This window comes from Sminthopsis crassicaudata, chromosome 3 (genome assembly GCF_048593235.1).
Source record: "Sminthopsis crassicaudata isolate SCR6 chromosome 3, ASM4859323v1, whole genome shotgun sequence".
Classification (NCBI taxonomy): domain Eukaryota; kingdom Metazoa; phylum Chordata; class Mammalia; order Dasyuromorphia; family Dasyuridae; genus Sminthopsis; species Sminthopsis crassicaudata.
The window spans coordinates 563,845,212-563,867,853 of record NC_133619.1 but is presented as its reverse complement, the minus strand read 5'-3'; the positions used below and the strand labels follow the sequence as shown (position 1 = coordinate 563,867,853).

At 40.0% G+C, this 22,642-nt stretch overlaps 2 protein-coding genes across 2 annotated transcripts; one reads left to right on the top strand and one right to left on the bottom strand.

The window, feature by feature from the left end:
* Positions 1 to 281: 281 nt before the first annotated feature.
* LOC141562401 (E3 ubiquitin-protein ligase TRIM21-like) lies at positions 282 to 1,712 on the bottom strand. Its single transcript, XM_074302442.1, has one exon. The coding sequence runs from the start codon at positions 1,710 to 1,712 to the stop codon at positions 282 to 284; it is 1,431 nt and encodes a 476-aa protein (XP_074158543.1).
* A 5,509-nt stretch (positions 1,713 to 7,221) lies between these two features.
* Positions 7,222 to 8,566, top strand: LOC141562400 (E3 ubiquitin-protein ligase TRIM58-like). Its single transcript, XM_074302441.1, has 2 exons — positions 7,222 to 8,223; positions 8,546 to 8,566. The coding sequence occupies exons 1-2, from the start codon at positions 7,222 to 7,224 to the stop codon at positions 8,564 to 8,566; spliced, it is 1,023 nt and encodes a 340-aa protein (XP_074158542.1).
* The last annotated feature ends 14,076 nt before the right edge of the window (positions 8,567 to 22,642 follow it).

The window sequence follows — 22,642 nt, the reverse complement described above, 5'->3', positions numbered from 1 at the left end:
AAATAGCTTGAAATCCATGGCTTTTGAAGAACTTTGACAAATTCTAGGAAGACTATGAAAGCCACAGTCCTCATGTGTGTTGTTATTTTTTTTTAACTGCTGAAAAAGAATTGCTATGTTTTGAAATTTCATAAGCAGAATCCACTGCCAATCAGAAGGCACAACATACTTGGGAAGAGTCCTCTTCAGCTTGCAGGGTGAAAGGCAAGCCATCTACAAGTTGGTGATGCTCCTTGTCTTGCAGGGGAAGTTTGGAAATGGAAAAACACCAGCCGGGGAGCCTAGTGGTGGGCTGAGAATTCCTCCTTGTTGGAATGCTCAGAGAGATGATAGCAGCAAGAACAAAGATGAGAATCCAGTGCACAGAGAGTCATGGGAGCAGGCTTTGTTCCTGGAAGTGGGGGGCCAGGAGAAAACATGGGTCTAACAGGGGCTACAAATGAAATATCAGGTAACTGATAAATAAGAGAACTCTGCAGAACATTGTAAAAGGCCAGAGTGCCAGTACGGTATTCTAGGTAGAGTCCTACCCTGGGAATAGGGCTTTTCAGTCTGTGGTCCAGCGATCCAGGGTAGGATTGCAAAAAGTAATCCTCTTCCTTCCTGACACATCTCAGAAAGAACACAGAGGGACAATGGGTCTTGCTGCCACCACTTTGTCTCTTCAAGCAGGGGGTGTGGATCCCCAGCATCCACTGAGGTAATCCTGTCACATCCACCTCCCAGTATTGTCTCCCTGAGCTGAAGGCCTGCTCAGCAAGGACCATGTGAAGATGCCCGTCATCACCAGGGTGGGTGTCCACCGGCCAGCCTTCTCCAGCTCTTACACTCCTCAGATCCTCAGCCACAATCAGGCAAGGACTGGTTGATGCAGGATCCAACCTGATGTGCACTCTGAAGCGGTTGAGCATCTCTATCATGCCAGGGACGGGACACACTCTGAGCTCCGGGATGAGCGCCTTGGCCCTTTGGGACAACACTGACTCGCTCCTTTCCAGCAACTGCTTGACATCCCGGAGCAGATCCACATTGGCTTGGCCCTCTGCTTCCTGGAGATCTAGCATGAGGTCCTGAAGGGTTCTCATTTGCTGGGAAAGTCTGTCCTTCTCACTTCTTTCTTCTTCCTCAATCCTAGCAAAAGGGCATTCCTTGAATAAGTGCAGGTTGTACATTTTGTAGTATTCTTCTGTAATCATCTTGTGCCAGTTCATAAGAGGTCTGGGACTAGCAAGAAGTTTCTTTGTTTCCTCAAAGTGCTTCTCCAAGCAACTTTGAAGGTGCTGCAGCTTCTTCCTGACATTGGGAGCAGCTTCTTCTACAGGACAGTGCCTGTGAGCCCTGTGCTCTGGGGTTTGGCAACATCTGACACAGAGCAATGTCTGGTCGTCTTCACAGAAGAACTCCAAGACTTGCTGGTGAGTGGCACAGCGCCTCTGTCCTTCAGCACTCTGCAACAGCTGGGAGCTGAGCTGTTTCCCCAGTTCAGTCAGCTCTAGCAGGCGCCCATTGATACATAAAGGTGATTCTCTGACCTGAGACACTTGCCTGCATTCAGGGCAAGAGAAAGCTGTAGCTGCTGAGCTTGGGAGACATGCTTGGCAAAAGCTGTGCCCACACCCGATGGTGACTGGCTCACAGAAGTACTTCCAACAGATGGGACACGTGATCTGGTTCTGCAATTGTTGCAGCATTTCCACAGCAGCAGCAGCCATTCTCCTCTCTCCACTTGCTTCTGTTCTGCAGCAGCTGAGATGAAGAGCCTTCACTTCTATTCAAAGCAGTGCTTCTGAGCAGAAGAAGGCTCTCCTTTTATAGCAGGTAGCCCCACCCCTCTAGAGCCTCCCTGGCAAGGTGTGAATTCCCCTGTCCCAGAATTCTGAAGTTCTACCTGAGAACTCTTCCCAGTTGACAGAGCCCTGAGGACCTCAGAGTTCACACTTTTAGTTGGCTCCTTTGTATGGATGGTTTTCACCATCCTGATGGTTCCCCTATCTTTTAGGAAGAAGCCTCTGAAAACAGGGAGCTTCAGATCAATGAATTTTACAATCTGATTTGTGCAGGAGCCCCATGTAAACACCAGGATCCATAAGTACCTTCTCTCCTTTACCCTGCCATACCCAATCACTTCCAAGTCTCTCCAAGAATCCTCTGCATCTCTGCCTTCAGTCCAGTTATAGAGAATCACAGAATGTGAGATGAGAAACCCTCCTCCATGGTCATTTAGTGCAAGGAACCCATGCTCATGATTAGGGCCATCTCTGTGATCCAAGAAATGGCTGCCCATGGCTAAAACACACTGTCAAATCAATATAATGGAAGCCAAAATACAAACAAGGATCAAGAGGAAAAGAGTAGAACAGTTCTTTAATGTTCTTAATCAGTATATGCAAGAGCAAATTTTTGGAAAGAGTTGTCTACTTCACGAAGTTGTCTGCTTCTGGAAAGCATTTCTTCATAGGAATTCTTCCCTAGGGGACCGTCTTTGGGCATCATCCCAAAACTGTCCATTTTGATCTAATTAACTCTGAAATATATCTAGGCAAATCAGCCATACAGTATCCTTAGGGCCTTATTTTTAGGACAGATTTGCAGACACATTTATACCAGTAGATCTGGTTTTCCAGATGCCAAGAGACTTTATTGCTGAATAAATCTTCTAGAAATATATCCTTGTAGAAATTTAAAAGGATCTTAAGAAAATCTAATCACGTTGACTGTTCTGCCACCTGAAAGATAAAATTACTAATGTAAACAAAGGTGGGATCTTCTAAGTATATCGATTAATTAAGCAACAAGCTTAAGCCTCAATCTCCAAAACATGAGAAGATAGACTTTTGTAAATTAAAAGCAATTAATCAAATAAAATCATTTAATTAAGAAAAGAATTCAATATTAGGTGATCAGATTTCTAATGTAAGGACAGATTAGGGCCTGTCCAAGTTGTAAGGATCAGAGAAAGGAATGCAATTCCTTTAATTCATATGAAGAGGTGTCCTACTCCCAAATATCTATATTTAATCAAAGAGCATGGAAAGAATAACTGATTCATCAATAAGTTTCAGGTTTCAGATAAGATATATGGGTTGTTTGAGGTATACAATTGTGAGAAATCTCCCTTCATCAATCTTTGGATCTAACTAGGGTTCTGGGCAGCATAGGCTAGGTTCTTACTTAAAGGTCTCTAAACTGCAAGTAGGCATAGTCCTGTTTCCTGGTTTGACAATAGGATAAACAATATTATGGAAATTTAAACATTTCACAAGCTTTTTTGACAGTAAAAAAAAAAATGATATCGTTCATTTTCAACCATTCTTCTATGAGCAGTAAGGGGTTCATGAAGAATATTCTTTACTTATTTGATTACACTTGGAAAAGAGCTTTTAGCCATGCCCCTGATCTCTTTCTCAGGCATTTCCTTTTTTACTCTAATCAGCCCCCACACAAAATATCTGCATATGAGTAAATGACTTCCTGACTTCTTAACCAACAGTTACTTTTCTAGTCTTTGGAATTCTTAGACTGCCTCATTTCTTCTGACCTTCCTCTTCCCAGCATATAGATAAATTCTGGTAGTCAGTTAGGGGAGTGATATAATTAGCTAGTGATATAGCAATAAATACCTATAGACCTTGACCTCTCCAATTTCTCTCTCTCCCCTTCAATTAATCCCACAGAGAAGAAAGAATTACCCTGAGCAGGGATGAAGGGACTTTTTTCAAAAAGAAGAGAGTTTTCTAAGGTTATATGGATGGTATATAGTAGGCATTGGGTGTACCTTAATGACTTATATTCTGACTGCAACTTTCTTTCCCCTGGGATTACTAAATCCTGAGGTGTGGCTTAAGTTGTACATATTTTTGGAAGGAGGAACATGATGACTGAATCCTCACTTTTATATTCTATCTGGCACCTAAGAAATCTCTCTTGAGTATTGCTTTCATTTGGTTTTCATCCTTCATAACCGAATAAAAATTGGTTTTTAAAAGCCCTTTGGTGTGTCAAACATCGTGGTCAGATGCTCTATTGATTCCAACTCACAAGTAGCACAACATTTGTGTTCATGCAGGCTCTGCTTATTGCTCAGAATAAAACTTCAGCCCAATGAAGCTCCATGGGTGCTCCATCAGAAGCCTGATTAAATAATGCATAGAAACAGACTACAAGACAGAGAAGTTGATGAATCTCCCTGAGTTTTATTGTTCCCCTGTCATTCTTTATTCACTTACCCCTTGGAGTTCGATCTCAACATTGCATCTGGACCTGGCACAAGGTTCTACTTTATGAAATATTAGACAAATAGTCATTCTCTATCATTCTCAGAGCCCAGTAAACAGAAATACTGAAGACTACACTTTCAACAGGAAGGTTTTGTTGGTGTCCTAGAACTGGTATGAAAAAAAGCTTAGATTCATGGTCAAAGGGACTATCCCCATTTCAATACCCAAAAGTTGGCATGAGAAATCAAGTGAGATTTTTCCCGGGGAGTTTCTCAAAATTCAGGTGACACACCATGGCCAGCAAATGACAAAGAAAAAGTTTAGAAACTTAGGAATTATATTACAGCAATACATATTACATGTTTAAGACCGCCTTTGGTAAAGGTAAGGCAACCCTGATTGGTAGCTAGTTTGACTTTCAGATACAGATAATGAAGCCATACTGTCAATTTAGGGATGTTTATTCCTTTATAGGCTTCCTTTGTAAGGTTCTCTTGGTTCAGTTTTCTTGGGGTCTCTGGCAACAGCCTTTGTTTCAGTTCAGTAATCACCAGAAGAGTAGCCAAGAGTTAAAGTCCAAATATTTTATTTCCTCTTTGCCTGATGCTGGGCAGCTTTCTGAAGAGCCTTTCAATGTGGCCTTGCTTTTAGTGGGGAAAGTGCATGAGGCCAGGCCAGCCACCAGGAAATTGAAGTTCAAATTGAATTTGTCCCCTTGGTTCTGAGAGCTTCTAGTGTGCTTGTCCTCAGTGGCTCTCAGTCCCTACTTATATGCTCTACACTGAGTATAAACCAATCATTTTATCACTATCATTTTTCCTAGGAAGTATTTCATATTTTCTTCAATTTTTTTTTTTGTTTCACTGATTCTTGAAGTCTTGAGTGATTCACTTCCATTTGTTCACTAAATACACTGAAAATTAGAGTATTCTTTTCTTCAGTTATTTTTTTACCTCCTTTTGCAATTGGACAATTAAATTTTTTTGTTCATTGCATTCTTTTTTTCATTTTTTCTATTCCTTCTTGCAATGGTCTCATTCCATTTCACCATTTTTCTTCTAATTCTCTTTTAAGATCCTTTATGCTATCTTCAAAGAAAGTTTTGTGAAATGGCAATCAGCTTGTATCTCTCTTTAGGGCTTCTTCTGGACTTGCTTTGCCTTTAGGAACCTCAGGATTTGAGGGCTGTTTTTCTCTCTCCATAAAAGCTGTCTAGGTTTGAGTTCTTTTTTGTTTTTTATTCATTGTTTTAAAGGCTTGAGGTGCTTTCAATGCAAGGGAGGGACAGCTGCCCTGGGGCAGTTCTGCTGATTGATTTCCAGTAATGGAACTATTTGTTTTTTATAAAAGGCAAATCTGCCAAACCATCTGGTAGCAACCAGGACAGAGTGGCCTAAGGAGGCTCACACAAGATCCCCAGGGTCTTGGAAGCTACAAAACTTTGACTCTCCACTCCAGCTTCTTGCCCTGGTCTCCCTATACTATGCTCTGGGCTTGGCAGACTGTCCCTCTGCCAGATTGAAACAGACCTGTTCTGAAATTCTTCCAAGGTATCTTCTTCTTCTAGAAATGTGTTGTACTACAAATATTTGTGGATTCTTTGACTTCAAAACCAGTTTAGAGGATTCATCTGGGGTAGGTTTGAGAGAAGGTTAGAGGAGGTTACAGAGAATTGTGTCTGTTCTCCTCCATCTTAGCTCCACCCCCTACCATGTCCTTTCCACAAAACTGGAATCCTTCCTTCTTTTTTTACAAGGCACTCTCAATCATTAAAGCCTCCTTGTTCCTCATTTCTAGAGAAATGTCTCTCCACTTTCAAGAAAGAATGTGAAGATTTCAAAAAAAAAAATCATGCTTGTGGCAAAGTAGAGCTCCTCCTCTCTGTGCCATCATATTCCCAGATGTTAATAGCAGCCCTCACAACACTTGGATAATTTAAACAACTTAAACAACATATAGAGAGATCATCTAATACCTGACCAAATGGAGCAATAAGTGGAATGGAAAAAAAGCACTAGCCATCCCAATGCTGTAGCCTTCATTGGAGTCCTCATTTTTAAAATCAATAGAATTCAATTCAGTTAACACTTTTAGACACCTATCATTTCACCGGCATCATGGAAGATATTAGAAGACAAAAGATAAACAAATCAGACCCTGTCCTCTAGGTGCACCATTTGTGAAAGAAAGGTAGGATTAGGGAAAGGAAATTAAATTTGCAGATAAGTTGTTGACACTTTAATGTCTTGTTCTACTAATTTAAAATGATAAACGAAAAAATTCAATTAATGTGCTTTGTATGTTGAACTGTTTATAAAAAAGGTATTCTGTTGTTAAAAAAAGAAGCAAATCAGTTTTTCTGTTACACTTTTTTAGACAGTTTCAATCCTCAGATTGCTTGTGGAAGGTTAATTGACAACTGTGGAAAGGATGGAATAAGGAGGAAGAAGACACTTAACTGAGAGAAAAATGCAATAGAGAAGAAGTAATAAGTATGCCACTGTAGATCCAACAGAGAAGGAATACCCCTTCTTGGATCCTGGAGATGGCCCTCATCATGGCTGTGGGCTCCTTGAACTAAATGGCCATGCAGATCCATTTTTAATCTTAAATTCTGTGACTTTCCAAAAGTAGATTGAAGGGAGAAATGCACAGGACTTTTGGAGCTTCTTAGAACTGATTGGGTAAGGCTGGGTAAGGGAAAGAAAGCTCTTCCTAACAGACAGCCACAAAGCTGCAGGATGGTGAAATCCAAACATTGAAAGGAGCCAACTAAAAGTGTGAACTCTGAGGTCCTCAGGGCTCTGTCAACTGAGAAGAGTTCTCAGGTAGAACTTCAGAATTCTGGGACAGGGGAATTCACACCTTGCCAGGGAGGCTCTAGAGGGGTGGGGCTACCTGCTATAAAAGGAGAGCCTTCTTCTGCTCAGAAGCACTACTTTGAATAGAAGTGAAGGCTCTTCATCTCAGCTGCTGCAGAACAGAAGCAAGTGGAGAGAGGAGAATGGCTGCTGCTGCTGTGGAAATGCTGCAACAACTGCAGAACCAGATTACGTGTCCCATCTGTTGGAAGTACTTCTGTGAGCCAGTCACCATCGGGTGTGGGCACAGCTTTTGCCAAGCATGTCTCCCAAGCACAGCAGTTACAGCTTTCTCTTGCCCTGAATGCAGGCAAGTGTCTCAGGTCAGAGGCTTCCCATTAATCAATGGGAGCCTAGCAGAGCTGACTAAACTGGGCAAACAGCTCAGGTCCGAGCTGTTACAGAGTACTGGAGGACAGAGGCGATGTGCCATTCACAAAGAAGTCTTGGAGTACTTTTGTGAAGACGACCAGACTGTGCTCTGTCTAAGATGTTGTCAAGCCCCAGAGCATGGGGCTCACAGGCACTGTCCTGTAGAAGAAGCTGTGTCCAATTCCAGGAAGAAGATGCAGCACCTGCAAAGTTGCTTACAGAAGTACTTTAAGGAAACTAAGAAACTTCTTGTTAAGGAAAAGAAACCTGTTATTGACTGGGAGGAGATGATCAGCAGAGAATACCGGGAACGGGATTCCCTCATGTGGGATGAGTTATATCATTATCTGGAAAGGATGGATCAAGAAACAAAAAACAAGAAGGAGACACTATCCCAGGAAAGCAGCACCCTTCAGGACCTCATGCTAGATCTACAGGAAGCAGACTCCCAACCCAATCTGGATCTGCTCCGGGATGTCAAGGAGTTGCTGGAAAGGAGCAAGTCAGCATTGTCCCAAAGGGCCAAGGCTCTCAACCCAGAGGTGAGAGTGTGTCCTATCTTTGGCATGCTAGAGACCCTCAACCAATTCAGAGTGGACATCAGGTTGGATCCTGCATCAGCCAGTCCCTGTCTGATTGTGGCTGAGGATCTGAAGAGTGTAAGAGCTGGAGAAGGCTGGCAGGTAGACAGCCCACATGGTGATGACTCTGATCTTCCCATGGTCCTTGCTGAGCAGGCCTTCTCCTCAGGCATACAGTACTGGGAGGTGGATGTGACACAACTGCCTCAGTGGACACTGGGAATTCACACAACCTATTTGAGGATAAAAAGTCCTGGGAGAATAACTAAATATGCCTCTATCTTTTTCCTGAGATGTGTCAAGAAGGAAGATGGACACTATTTGCAATCTTATCCTGGATCACTGAACCACAAACTAAAAGATCCTATTCCCAGGATTGGAGTATACTTGGAATACAAATTTGGCATTCTAGCCTATTACAATGTTCTGCAGAGTTCTCTTATTTATCAGTTACCTGATATATCATTTGCAGCCCCTGTTAGACCCATGTTTTCTCCTGGCCCCCCACTTCCAGGAACAAAGCCTGCTCCCATGACTCTCTGTGCACTGGATTCTCATCTTTGTTCTTGCTGCTATTCGTCTCTCTGAGCATTCCAACAAGGAGGAATTCTCAGCCCACCACTAGGCTCCCCGGCTGGTGTTTTTCCATTTCCAAACTTCCCCTGCAAGACAAGGAGCATCACCAACTTCTAGATGGCTTGCCTTTCACCCTGCAAGCTGAAGAGGATTCTTCCCAAGTATGTTGTGCCTTCTGATTGTCAGTGGATTCTGCTTATAAAATTTCAAAACATAGCAATTTTTTTTCAGCAGTTAAAAAAATATATAACAACACACATATGGACTGTGGCTTTCATAGTCTTCCTAGAATTTGTCAAAGTTCTTCGAAAGCCATAGATTTCAAGCCATTCCACTCCTATGTCACTTGAATTACTGTTAACTTATCTTTTACTCCATTCAATAAAGATGTGAAATGAATTCTAGATTTTGGTGTGCTTCTTTGTATCCTTTTTGTTGTGCATTTCTTTCCTTTGTGTCAAGCTCTTTGTTTCCTCATTTGGGGTTTTCTTGGCAAAGTTATTTGTTACAATGAATTTAACTTTGCTAAAATTATCTTTATCTCTTCAAAGTATCTAAAGAACTTTAAGGAATCTAAGAAACAGCTTCCTGGTTTCTCTCTGCCCCTTCTTGGCTCTGCCCCTTCCACTAATTGTTTTTTAATTGACCTCATACAAAATAAAAATTTGAGTCATGTTATTGTTAACACCCTAAACAACATTGGATTCTGATGGGCTCCAGAAAACTGATGTGAGAAGGAAATCAATGCTAATCTGGATTACTTTAGTAATTCCAGAAAAGGAAATTCCTTTTTTACTGTTAGCAATCCCAGTAAATCTTGCTCACAAATGACAAATTGTTGAAGAATTTCTCAATCCAGAAGTCCTGTTATCATGCTGGAAAGTGATGGCTTCTTGCTTGATCCATTACTAAACTAGAACCACATTCTGACTGAGTAGGTTTGAAATTCACATTGAATATCCAAATCCCTGAAGAGTCCTAAGGCTAAAGTTGGGATGTCTCCCTAGTCAATCATCATAAACCCAAATAGAGAACTCAAGGGGGCTAATGTCCTGTAGAATTTATCATCACTATTGGATTAAGCCATTGTAATTGAAATATATCTCTTTTAATTTCTTGCAAATGGACCCACATCTGAGATTCAAAAAAGGAAATCAGATTCCTCAATAAGAAACTTTTTTTTAAAAAATAATAAAAATCTTCAGTTAGGCATGCTTCCTCTCGATTCGACCCCTTCCAACACAAGGTGAAAATTTGGCTAGTCCAGTATAAGATGTGAATTTCATTCAATATAAGAATTCCCAGGACCACCTGTCTGCCATAACTTTGTTCTATTACTTCTGACAGTCACTATCTGGTGACTGCATTAGCAGTGAGTACCATGGAGTTCTTACTTCTGGGAAAGTGACTGCCACAGCTGAGTTTGTTCTTGGTTTTGAACTTTTCATCATAGGACAAACACAGAATGACAGAGTGGAAAGGTCCCCTCTATAGATATTAATTAGTCCATCCTAACTGGAACTGACCCCTGTATCAGAATCAATACATCTTAACATTTCTTGATTATTTGAACAAATTATTAGAATTACGTGAACCACATTGAGTTTATTCTGTGACTCAGTTCTGGATGTGGCTCAGTTCCTTTTCTGTTTAATGAGGGACCTAATTCCATTTTCTGTCTACTAAGAAAAAAATGGTTCAGTTTTTGGGGATTGTGAGAAAGCTTAGTTGCATTGTTTGAACCTAGTCCCCTGAGGTTAGGAAGTTGGACCACCTCTACTAAATCAAGGAATTGTCACTTTTCCCTCTCTCCCTCCCAACTTTGGAAGTCCCTTATCTCTATCCTGTTTTATGTCTTCTTCCTTGTTTTCTTTTATTCAAAAAGCAGTGGCTCCCTTGTAATGGGGCCAAGTGCCCAGCTGAGGAGGCCTGCTGCTGATGTGTTCTGCAATTAACATGTATTAAGTGATAAATCTATACTGCAATCTTTGTTTCTTGGATTGCTTCAGATTTTATCCATCACATTCTTTTCAAAAGAACCAAAAGAATTGAAGTTAGGAGAATATGCTGAATGAGTCCACTACTGATTGGAGGTATCTAATTTCAACATGTCCTCAGCTGGGGATGGTAATCATTCTGCCATTTCTAGTTAATTATCTGTCACTCATAAAGGAGCAATGCCAAACCTTTCTTCTCTCCTCCTGCCTCTACTGACTGAGAACAAAATCCACAACTAACAGAATTTACAAAGAAGTTTATTAAGTCATCCCATAGAGGGGAAGGTCAAAAAGTTGCTTTGGCCTTTGCCACTGAATATCTGTAACTTACATATGATATAGGATTCAAACAAAGGAAGAAAGAAACAGAAGTTGCTTGGCCGGCTTGGAAATATTTGCAGATAAGACACATGAATGGTTTGGCTGTACAACCAGGGAAACTTCCCAATGTTTCTTGCATCAATCTTCTTACCTGGTTGGCCATGTGGACAGGCAATCCAGGTTCTGATTTAAACATTAAGTTAATCAGGTCTCTGAGCAACATGTTTTGTAGGCTACCTAGTGGCAAGTTCCACCTGAGCTCTGAAGTTTTCTCAAACTTCCCACAGAACCCCTTATTTGATTTACCCACAAAGAACTTTTCTTATATGTCTTCAAAAGTTTTAGACCATTTTCTGAGAGGTGCTTGTTCTCTGCTTTTCCTCACCTCACACCCTCTGAAAGTACCCTTCACTTTCCCAGTGCACACATTATTTCACCATTTGCTCAAGTCTTTTGAGGTTGGTAGTGCTCCTACAGAGAAGGCCAGGGTTCCCAACCACTCAGTGTCAAGTAGGAGTGCATGAGCAGAAGATGGCCAATGTGGAATATCAAGCATGACTGGGACCAATTTAAAGACCTATAAAAGGAGTGAAAATATCTCATTAATTTCAGTATGACTGGAATGAATATCCATGGATGAATCCAAGAGAAAATGATCTGTCCTTCCATTTTTTGGACAAAAATTGGATTAATGGCATGAAATACTGAATGAATTTGATATTTATGACAATTAAGTTTAGAAAGTGACATTTTTCCTCCTTCTGTCTTTTCTTTTTCTGATCAGAATTGCTTGCCTAATGACGGAAAATACAAAATATTCTGAGCTGAAGAAAATGAAAAAATAAAGTCTAACCTTTCCCTTCTAGTTTCTTGCAAATGGACCCAACTGTAAAGTTCAGAAAAAGAAATAAGATTAATTTTTTTTTTTTTAATGATTGTCTCTGGGTACTTCCTCTGAATTCATCCCCTTCCAAAACAAATTTAAATTCATGTGATGTGCCATAACATGTACATTCAATGCATCATTAGATTCCCCAGTAACACCTGTACTGCCATAAGCTTTGTTTTGATACTTCCTAAAATTCACTTGTGATAGCATTAATGGTGAATATAATGGGGTTCACATCTCATCCCATAAATATGTTTGTGCTTAATATTAGCCATTTCTAGGAGGAGGGCAGAAAGACAAGAAAATAATTTTTAAAAGAAAATTTCTTTTTTTTTTTTTTCCCTGAGGCAATTGGGGTTAAGTCATTTGGCTGAGGTTACACAGCTAGGAAGTGTTAAGTGTCTGAGGTCAAATTGGACCTCAGGTCTTTCTAACTTCAAGGCCGGTGCTCTATGCACTGTGCTACCTAGCTCCCCCCCAAAAAGAAAATTTCAAGATACCTGTATTTTGTTATGTTATTTAAAAAACTCCCCCTCCTTACATTCAGAATAAAATAAATAAAATAAAAATACCAGTGTTCAAATTTAGCAGATTACTAAATAAACTAGAAGCACATTCTCACCAAGTGGATTTGAAATTCACATTGAATATCCACATCCCTGAAGACACCTACAGTTGGGATATCTCCTTAATCAACTTAGTTAAACATCATAAACCCCTAATACAAAACCCAAAAAGGCTAGTTGTAACGAGCTGTCGTCTCCAGAAGCTGCTGGATCGCTCTCTGGGAAGAGATATGCTGTGTCTACTACTCAAATCGCTCCGACAGATTCTTCTTCCTGTAGTGAACCGTTGTCTCCAGGCAGTTGCTGTTAACTCTTGTCCAAAGAAGTGACTTCCCTTCCTGCAGAGAGTCCCGTCAAGCCTGATGCAATTCAGAGTCTTCTCCTCTTCCTGGATTGCTGTCCTCTTTATCCTCCCAGAGAATGGGCGTGGGATAATGCAAGGGCTTCTGGGAAGAACCACTTCAGCCAATGGGCTTGCTCCTTCTACCAAGTCAACCTGAGTTCTCACCTTGTAACTATCCAGACAACCTCAGTTCTCACTTAGTAATCCTAACATCTCCCCCTTTCTTTTGATTTAGAACATAGGACAGTCATGACCTTGAAACATAAATCCATCAATATGGGAAGTATTACAGATAATTACATAAATTACATAAGCACATAGTAACATAGTAACATAACACATGCTAGAAGTATATAACATAATCATAATCAAATAAACATAAATTGAAAATTTATAAATGTCCATAAGTCCATTGTCCATTAGTCTCATCTTGTGTGAGGAAGTCCAATGATTCCTGCTGGTTTTTAAAGTTCTTTAACAGTCTTCTTATTATTCATGATCTTTCAGTGTCCGATGTTTCTTAGATCTTCTCCTTTATTTTGAGGCCTTTCTCTTTTTCTGTCTCTCTCTGGTGGACAAGGCGAATATGACTCGTTGGCACCCATCTGATTCCTTCTCCTGCTGAAGAAATACAAGCAAACCCTCTCTCCCAGGCAGTTAACCTATCTAATTACCTTCTATTTACCACTTTCTAAATCTCTTCTCATCATCTGGCAATTACATTGGAATTGTTTGCACTGGATACAGCCATGTTGGTTTAAAAGGCCTGTATTCTCCCCAAGTGTAATCCATTTTTGCAATCTGATTGCCTTTTGACTCACTTATCAGGTAATCCCTTTCTGCCATGTGATTGCTTTTCTGCTGGTTGATTAAATCAGAGTCCTGGCCTTCTAAAGGTTCTTTGGGTGTAACATCAGCTGCCATCATGCCCCAAGTCTTTTTTGCCTGGGGCCCAGGTCCAGGGCCCCTCATCCCATTTCCCTGAATTATTCTACACTCTGATGCCCAATGGAGTCCTCTGTTGCATTTTGGACATAGGGTTTTAGGTCTTCTTTCACCCTGTCTTCTCACTGTATCTCCATATCTACACTGAGCTCTTAGATGCCCAATTTTTCCACATTGAAAACATCGCCGAGTTTCTCTAGAAGGCCCTTGCCATGAGGGACCCTGTCTTTCCACATTCATCATTGTCCGGGTGTAAAAAGCATTTGTTCCCACTGTAGCACAGCGTCTTATGATCTCCTCTAAAGGAGCATCTTTGTCTAATCCCCATATAATTCTTTTGCAAATCTCATTGGCATTTTCCTTAGCCAGATGTCTGGTCATTATTTCTGTAGCTGCATTTTCTCCAATAGTTCTTTTGACAGCAGTTTGCAAACGTCCCACAAAATCTGCAAAAGGTTCATTGGGACCTTGCTGTATTTTAGTGAAAGCCTCTCCACGATCTTTCTGTCCAGGAAGGACACCCCAAGCTTTTATTGCAGCCTTAGCAATTTGTTCATATATTGTCATGGTATAATTAATCTGTTCCGAATTCTCTCCATACTGACCTTCACCAGCTAAGTGCTCAAAAGTGAATTGTGTGTTAACTCCTATTTCCAAATTGCATCTGACTTGAATTTTACATAATTCATGAAATTCCGCAAGCCATAATAAATTTTCTCCAGGTTCCAGACATATCCTTGCTATGGATTTCCAATCATTCGGGGTTAGGACTTCATAAGACAAACCATCTAGTAACATTTTAACATAAGCTGATGTAGCCCCATAAAGGGTACAACCTTTTTTCAAATCCTTAATTTTATTCAAATCTAAAGGTGCATATCTTCTCCTTTTATTACCTACAGAGTCAATCTCTTCAATCACAGGATATGCATGTATAAAATCACTTATATCCTGTCCTTCTCTCTTAGCTTTAACCAATGCTTTTTCTAATCTTGTCATAGGCTTAGGCTTCTTCACAGGCAATTCTGTTTGTGTTTCTGCCTCTTCCCCTCTTTCTTCCTCCATCTCTGAAGGTGGGGTTGATGTGGGCCTGTCAATAATCTGTTCTCTAGGCAAGGTTGAAGCTTCTTCAAGAGAATCATACCATAATTCCTCATTTAAATCCTCTTGCTCTAGGGAAAGATCTTGATCTTTCCTTTTTTCCTCACACTTCCTCCTCTGTTCATTTTTAGAACTTTTCCTTCTCCTACAACTTGCTTGATAGTTTAAGGCTAATTGAACTATGTTGTAGATATAAAATACTTCTGCAGAAATTGAACGAGGCCCATTTTTTGCTTGAAATTCTTTCATTTCATATCCCACTAGCTTCCATTTATCTACATCTATCTTTTCTTCCTCTAAGAACCAAGGGGATGTGCGTCTTAATGCAGCCAAGAGTTTAGCAATCTGTACCCAGGTTACAAGTAAACTCTGCTCCTCAATTATGTTGATTATACTCTCTATAGTACCACTCCTGAATGGAGCTGAGGTTGCGTCTGGGGCTGAGGTTGAGTCGGCTGAGGTCCAGGGATTGAATATAGCTAACATCTGCCCCATTTCAGCTATAAGAGATTCCTGGTTTAGCCCTTAACAAGTTAAGTTCCTTATTTATCTATTAGCACGCTCACTTAATCTTTAACAAAGTTTCCTCGTTACTCACGGTTCTGGGTCAGAGAGACTGAGATCTAGATTGGAAACTTTTCCACTGGAATCAGGACTGTGTCTGTCCCTGTTCGGGTGCCAAATTGCAAAGGTCTGGTCTAGCTCCTCTTGTCAGGATAAGTAAAAGTCCTTGCCCCACGTGTGGACGCCAATTGTTGCAAGCTGTCGTCTCTAGAAGCTGCCGGATCACTCTCTGGGAGGAGATATGCTGTGTCTACTACTCAAATCGCTCCGACATTGTCACTGAAATATTTACCTGCTAGTTTCTTGCAAATGGACCCAATTCTGAAATTCAGAAAAGGAAATAAGTTTCCTAAACTAGAAACCTTTTTTTAAATGATTCATTCAAAATATGTCATTTATTTAAATTTAACCCCTTCCAACACAAGGTGGAAATTCACCTGAACCACATAAGATATAAATTCAATTCATTATTAGATTTCACAGGACCACCTCTTCTGCCATAAGTTTTGTTCTGGAACTTGCTGAACTTCACCTGGGATAGCATTAGCAGTGAGTATGATGGTGTTCACACCTCTGGGAAAGCAGCTAGCCTGCCTTAGTATGTTCTTGGCTTTGGACTTTCAGCAGGTGACAAATACAGAATGATAAAATTGGAAGATCCTCCCTATAGATATCAACTAGTGCAAATAGTACCTAACTGGAAATTATCTCTATTTCAGTGTCAATAAGTCTTACTTTTTTTTACTTTTCAAAAGAATTATTGGAATTCAATACACCACACTGAATTTATGTTGTGACTCAGTTCTGGAGGTAGCTCAGTTCCCTTTCTATTTAATTAGGGATCCACTTCAATTTCTAACTACTCAGAACACTGTTCAATGGTGAGAATTGGGAGAAAACTTCATTGCATTGCCAAGTGATTTAGAAGTTGGGCCACCTCTACCAAATCAAGGAATTTCCCCCTTTCGCTCTTCCCCTCCATATCCTGTTTTATATCTTCCTACTTGGTTTTTTTAATTCAGAAAATCTTTCCCCTGTAAGGGGTCAAGTGCCAGGCTGAGGAGGACTGGTCCAGATTTGCTCTGCAGTTGTCATGTATTACATAATAAATGTATATGGCAACCTTTGTTTCCTTGGTTATTTCAGATTTTATCCATCAATTCTTTTAAAAGAATCAAAAGAATTTAAGTTAGGAGAGCATGCTGAATGAATCCACTACTGATTGTTGTTATTTACTTTCAATTATGTCCTCAGCTGGGGATGGTAATCATTCTACCACTTCTACTTAATTGTCTATCACTCAAAAGTTAGCAATTCCAAACCCATCCTTTCTCCTCCTGCCTCTGTTGATTGAGAACAAAATCTAGAGCTAAAATAATTTAAAAAGAAGTTTAAGCCTTCCAGCAGAAGGGAGACTTAAAAAGTTGGATGGCTGTTGCCACCGATTTTCTGTAAATTATACATAATATAGGATTCAAACAAGGAAGAAAAAAAGAGAAGCTGCCTGGCCAGCTAGGAGGCATTTTCAAATAAGCCACATGAATCCTTGAGATGTGTACCTAAGGGAAACTCCTAACATTTCTTGCAAATCTTCATATCTGGCTGGGCACCTGGTCAGGGTAATCTAAGTTCTGATTTAAATATTTAAAAAATCTTGTTTCTAAGCAACAAATATGTTTTCTAGGCTACATGGTGGCAGGTTCAACCACTGCTCTGACATTTTCTCACAATTCCCACAGAACCCAGTAGTTGATTCACCCACAAAGAACTTCCTTCATCTTATATTTCGTTACAAGTTTTAGACTATTTTCTGAGAGATGATGCTTCTCTGCTTTTTCTCACCTTACACCATTTGAAATTTCCCTTCACTTTCCCAGTGGGTACACTGTTACACCATTTAATCAAGTCTTAGGGTTGGTAGTATTATTACAGGGAAGGCGGCCCAAGGTTCCCACTCACACAGTGTCAAGTAGGGGATATGAGCAGAAGATGGGCAGTGTGGAATATGGAGCTTGACTGGGACCAATTTGAGGTCCTAGAAAAGGAGGGAGAATATTTCATTAATCTCAGAATAAGTAGAATGAATTGGTTAATGAGTGAACACTGAGATTAATTGTATGCCTAAGGGAAATGGAAAATATCAGGATGACAAATTAGAAAAGGTTTTTTGTTTTTTGTTTTTTTTTTTGGAGGGAACAAACTATCTTATATTTTACAATTGCTGCATCCCAGTACTCCACACAGAGTATAATGGTGGGGAAATGTGTGGAGAAAACATAAGCATGTCTTGCTTAAGGAAAAATACCTCTCCATCTTCTTGTTGTACTACATGCTGGGAATTTTCTCAGTTAAGAGGTCATCAATTTGACATTGCTATGTACCCTGAAGGGGAAGGCATATGTGAGATACACAGGGAAGACCAGAAGCTGTTCTGTGATAGGAATAAGACCCTACTCTGTGTGACCTGTTCTAAGTCAGGAAGTCATGAGAACCACTTACACTGGCCCATTGCAGTGGCTGCTCTTTGTTACAGGGTAAGTCCAACACAGCTCAATGCCATTCCTTCAGGAATGGCACTGATTGTCCATGCACAATTTTGCTGTTTCTGCATTAGCTTATCACTTAGATCTGAATACTGTTATGTCAGAATGGGTTCATGGTCTTTTGTAATGTGCTGTTGTCTCCAGAAGCTGCTGTTTGCTCTCTGGGAGGAGATCTGCTGTGTCAACTCAAATCTCTCAGACAGATTCTTCTTCCTCTAGAGAACTGTTGTCTCTAGACAGTTGCTGTTAACTCTGGTCCAGAGTGGGACTTCCCTCTTTTATCCTCCCAGAGAATGGGTGTAGGATAATGTAAGGGCTTCTGGGAAAAATTACTTCAACCAATGAACTTGCTCCTCCTAAGCATGCAAGCTCTTCCCCAGAAATTCACAAGTAAAACTCCCAGTCCTGGCTGGAACTAGAGAATTGTCAAGTACTGACTTAGCACTTAGTAAGAACCTAACAGTCTTTCCTTTGGTGACTTTTCCTAACAAATCAATGAAATAGTACCAGCTTATCAGGGTTATTGAGTTTCTTAGTTTCAAGTAGGTCACAGAACTCAGGCTGAGGAAAGAAATTTCCTGTTTATTCCTCTTTCTTTACAAAAGAAGATGTAGAAAAAGATGGAAATCTTTCACAGAAAGGTCAAAATAGTCCAGAAAATTGTATTAAAAGAGAAGGAGTAACCTCTGCTCTGGGCTATGGTATGGAATGTAAGTATCCAGCTACCTCCCTCAATAATATATTGAATATCCCCAATCACAGATGATTTTCATTAAAAGCCTCCCAGACTTAATTGACTTGTTTGGAAAGTGAGGAAATGGAGGTTCATAAGTAGTATCTCACTTATCACATGCCACTAAGGAATTCAATTTTTTTCAGCACTTAAGTGTATATCCACTTTATTATTATTATTATTATTATTATTATTATTATTATTATTAATCATTTAATGGTATTTTCTTTTTCCATATACATATAATTTCCAACATTAATTTTTGCAAGATTTTGTGTTCCAGATTTTTCTCCTTCTCCTTTCCCTTTTCCTCTCCCCAAAACAGCAAGCAATTCAATATAGGGTAAATTGCAATACAGGTGCAATTTCTCTAAACATGTTTCCATATTCATCATGCTGAGCAAAAAAAAAAAAAAGCAATTCCTTAATCTTCTCTTTCTCTATTTTCTTCAAATAACCCTCTAAACATATGAAATTTCCCCTTATTATTCCTTTAGCTGCATCCCACAGATTTTGGTATGATGTCTCATCATTGTCATTATCTTGGGTGAAATTATTAATTGTTTCTATAATTTGCTCTTTCACCCAGTCATTCTTTAAGATGAGATTATTCAGTTTCCAATTACTTTTTGGTCTATTTATCCCTAACTTTTTACTGAATGTAGCTTTTATTGCATTGTGGTCTGAGAAGAAGGCATTTATTATTTCTGCCTTCCTACATTTAATTTTGAGATCTTTATGTCCTAATATATGGTCAATTTTTGTATAGGATCCATGAACTGCTGAGAAGAAAGTATATTCCTTTCTATTGCCATTCAGTTTTCTCCAAAGGTCTATCATACCTAGTTTTTCTAATGTTCTATTTACTTTTTTAATTTCTTTCTTCTTTGTTTTGTGGTTTGATTTGTCTAAATCTGAGAGTGCAAGGTTGAGATCTCCCACTATTATAGTTTTACTGTCTATTTCTTCTTGCAACTCTCTTAACTTTTCCTTTAGAAAGTTAGATGCTATACCACTTGGTGCATATATATTTAGTATCGATATGGCTTCATTATTTATGCTACCTTTCAGTAGGATATAGTTTCCTTCCTTATCTCTTTTAATTAGATCAACTTCTGCTTTTGCTTGATCTGAAATAAGGATAGCTACCCCTGCTTTTTTGGCTTTACCTGAAGCATAATAGATTCTGCTCCAACCTTTTACCTTTACTCTATATGTATCTCCCTGCTTTAAGTGTGTTTCCTGTAAACAACGTATTGTAGGGTTCTGATTTTTGATCTAGTCTGCTATCCGTCTCCATTTGATGGGAGCATTCATCCCATTCACATTTACAGTTAAAATTACTAATTCTGTATTTCTTGCCATCATATTATCCCCAGATTATGCTTTTTCCCTTGACCCCCCTGAACCCCTTCCCCAATATTCAATTTATAGACCCCCCTTGTGACGCGCAGCCCTCCCTTTTTTTTTTTTAGTATCCCTCCACGTCCCTTCCCTTATTCTCCTTTTCCTTTTCCATTTTCCTCTCCCCCCTTTTAATGAGGTGAGAGAGAATTCTCTGAAAAAGAAAATATGACAATTATTTACTCTTTGAGCCTCTTCTGATGAGAGTGAGATTTACACAATGATTCTCCCCCTCTCTAAATTCCCTCTGATATGGTGTATTTTCTATGCCTCTTCTTGGGATGTAGTTTCCCTCTTTTTATCACTCCCTCCCCTTTTTCTGATACTACCCCCTTCCCTTTACTACCCCCCCTCCTTTTTTTTTCTTTTATATCAGTAAAATCAAATTATCCATGTGTACTTTCTATATACCCACAACAGAGATATAGTTCTCAAGGGTTCTGTGTACCTTTTTCTGTTTCTCTTCAGTCTTGTGGATGTAGATCAAATTTTTTGTTTAAGTCTGTTTTTTTTCTTATAAACATGTGGAATTCCTCTATTTCACTGAATGACCATCTTCTTCCATGGAAAAAGATGCTAAACTTAGCTGGGTAGTTTATTCTTGGTTGCAATCCTTGATCTTTTGCCTTTTGGAATATCAGGTTCCAGGCCCTTCTATCTTTTAATGTGGAGGCAGCCAGATCTTGGGTGACCCTTATTGTGGCACCTTGGTATTTAAATTGTTTTTTTCTAGCTGCTTGCAGGATTTTCTCCTTTGTGTGGTAATTCTGCAGCTTAGCCACAATATTCCGTGGTGTTCTTTTTTTAGGGTCTATTTCAGAAGGAGTTCGATGAATTCTTTCAACATCTACTTTCCCCTCTGTTTCTATTATCTCTGGACAGTTCTCTTTGATAATTTCCTGTAAAATAGAATCTAGGCTCTTCTTTTGGTCATAGTTTTCGGGAAGTCCAATGATCCGCAGATCATCTCTCCTAGATCTATTTTCCAGGTCTATAGATTTTCCCAGTAAGTATTTGATGTTGTTCTCCAGCTTCTCATTTTTTTTGTTTTGTTTGAATGATTCTTGGGTTCTCAATGAATCATTCATTTCTATTTGTTCCATCCTGACTTTCAAGGAGTTATTTTCTTCATTCACAGTTTTTAGTTCTTTTTGTAAATGCCCAATTTCATTTTTAAATGAGTTATTTTGCTCTATTGAATTTTTTTCCATTTCCCTAATTTTTTTTTTGAGAATTATTTTCTTTTTCCAATTCAGAAATCCTATTTTCTTGGGACTTTTTTATCTTCTCCAATTCAGAAATCCTATTTTCTTGAGACTTTTTTATCTTCTCCAATTCAGAAATCCTACTTTCCTGTGATTTTTTTACCTTTTCTAATTCACTAATTTTGTTTCCCTGCATCTCCTGTGACTTCTTTATTTTTTCCAACTCCAATTTCAGAACGTTGTTATTCTCTATCATAGCTTCTCTTTCCTTTCCCCATTTTTCTTCAAACTCTCTTAACTTTTTAATAGTCTCTTCAAGGAGAGAGTTATGTGATGGGGGGCAGGAATCGTTCCCCTTTAGGTTGTTATCTGCTGACTCTCTGCTGTTAACTTCCTCAGGGTTGGATACCCGCTCTTTCTCTGTGTAGAAGCAATCTATGGTTTTTTTGGGCTTCTTGCTCATACTTAAAAAATCTTTTGGAGTCTGTCCCTGGGGTAGGAAGTTATTTATTTATTTCTTTACCAGATTCCTCCCAGACCGGATGGATGCAGCGGCCCCCGCGCCTGAGCTAAGAGAGACCTCTGGGAGAGAGTTCCCCACCCCCTCCTTGGAAATGCCTCAGAGGTGACCAACACTGCTGTGCCCCGAGGGCGCTGTGTTTTAGCGGCTTCCCTGAGGTTGAGACTGAACAGCAAAGGCGACTCAGAGCCTAGCCTAAACATCCTGGTGGGGCGTGGATGTCTGCATCAGGTGACGTGAAAAGCCCCTGCGCACAAACTGGGAAGTGTCTGCCAGAAACCGCGGTCCCTAGTTCAAAAGTTCTGCTTCTCAGGGAGTTCCGTTCCACAGCCTCCAGCCAGTCGAGCCAGGCACTATGAGTTACCGCCCCACCCACTCTTCAATCTCTTAACTACCCCAAGGCAAAAGCCTGGATTGCCTATGTCGGCCACACCCACCAGTGCCCAGATCTGCTGAGTCACCCCTGGGATCCGGGAAGATCCAATCTGGTTTTAAATTTTAAAGTTGCTTAGATTTCTCTTCTGAACTGCTATTTTATAAGCAGAGAAGAGCTAACAGCCTGTGCCAGATTCTTTTATCTCAGTGGCTTCTCTGATCCCAGAGCCCTCCCCAGCGCAACCGGCGCAGTGTGCCACTACCCCACCATCTGCGCTGGCCTCTCTTCTTCCTCCCCTGGGAGCTGACCTTTCCTGCTGAAACTCCAGATTCTCTTCAGCTGGTAAGTCGTGCTTCCAGTCCTTGTGGATTGTATCAGTCCAATGCTATTTCTGAGGCTGATTAAATCTAGTTGGTTGTGAGGGAAGAAAGGAGCTTACATAGTGGTGTGTATCTTCTCCGCCATCTTGGCTACGCCCCCCTCCAATTCTTTACCACTACAAAAACAGGTAATATGAATATTTCTTGT

What these genes read in the sequence shown, in the direction of transcription:
- LOC141562401 (XM_074302442.1), bottom strand. Translation starts at nt 1,712, where the DNA reads ATGGCTGCTGCTGCTGTGGAAATGCTGCAACAATTGCAGAACCAGATC.
- LOC141562400 (XM_074302441.1), top strand. Translation starts at nt 7,222, where the DNA reads ATGGCTGCTGCTGCTGTGGAAATGCTGCAACAACTGCAGAACCAGATT. An exon ending in TACAGTACTGGGAGGTGGAT is followed by an intron (nt 8,224 to 8,545) that starts GTGACACAACTG and finishes CCCCACTTCCAG; the next exon opens with GAACAAAGCCTGCTCCCATG.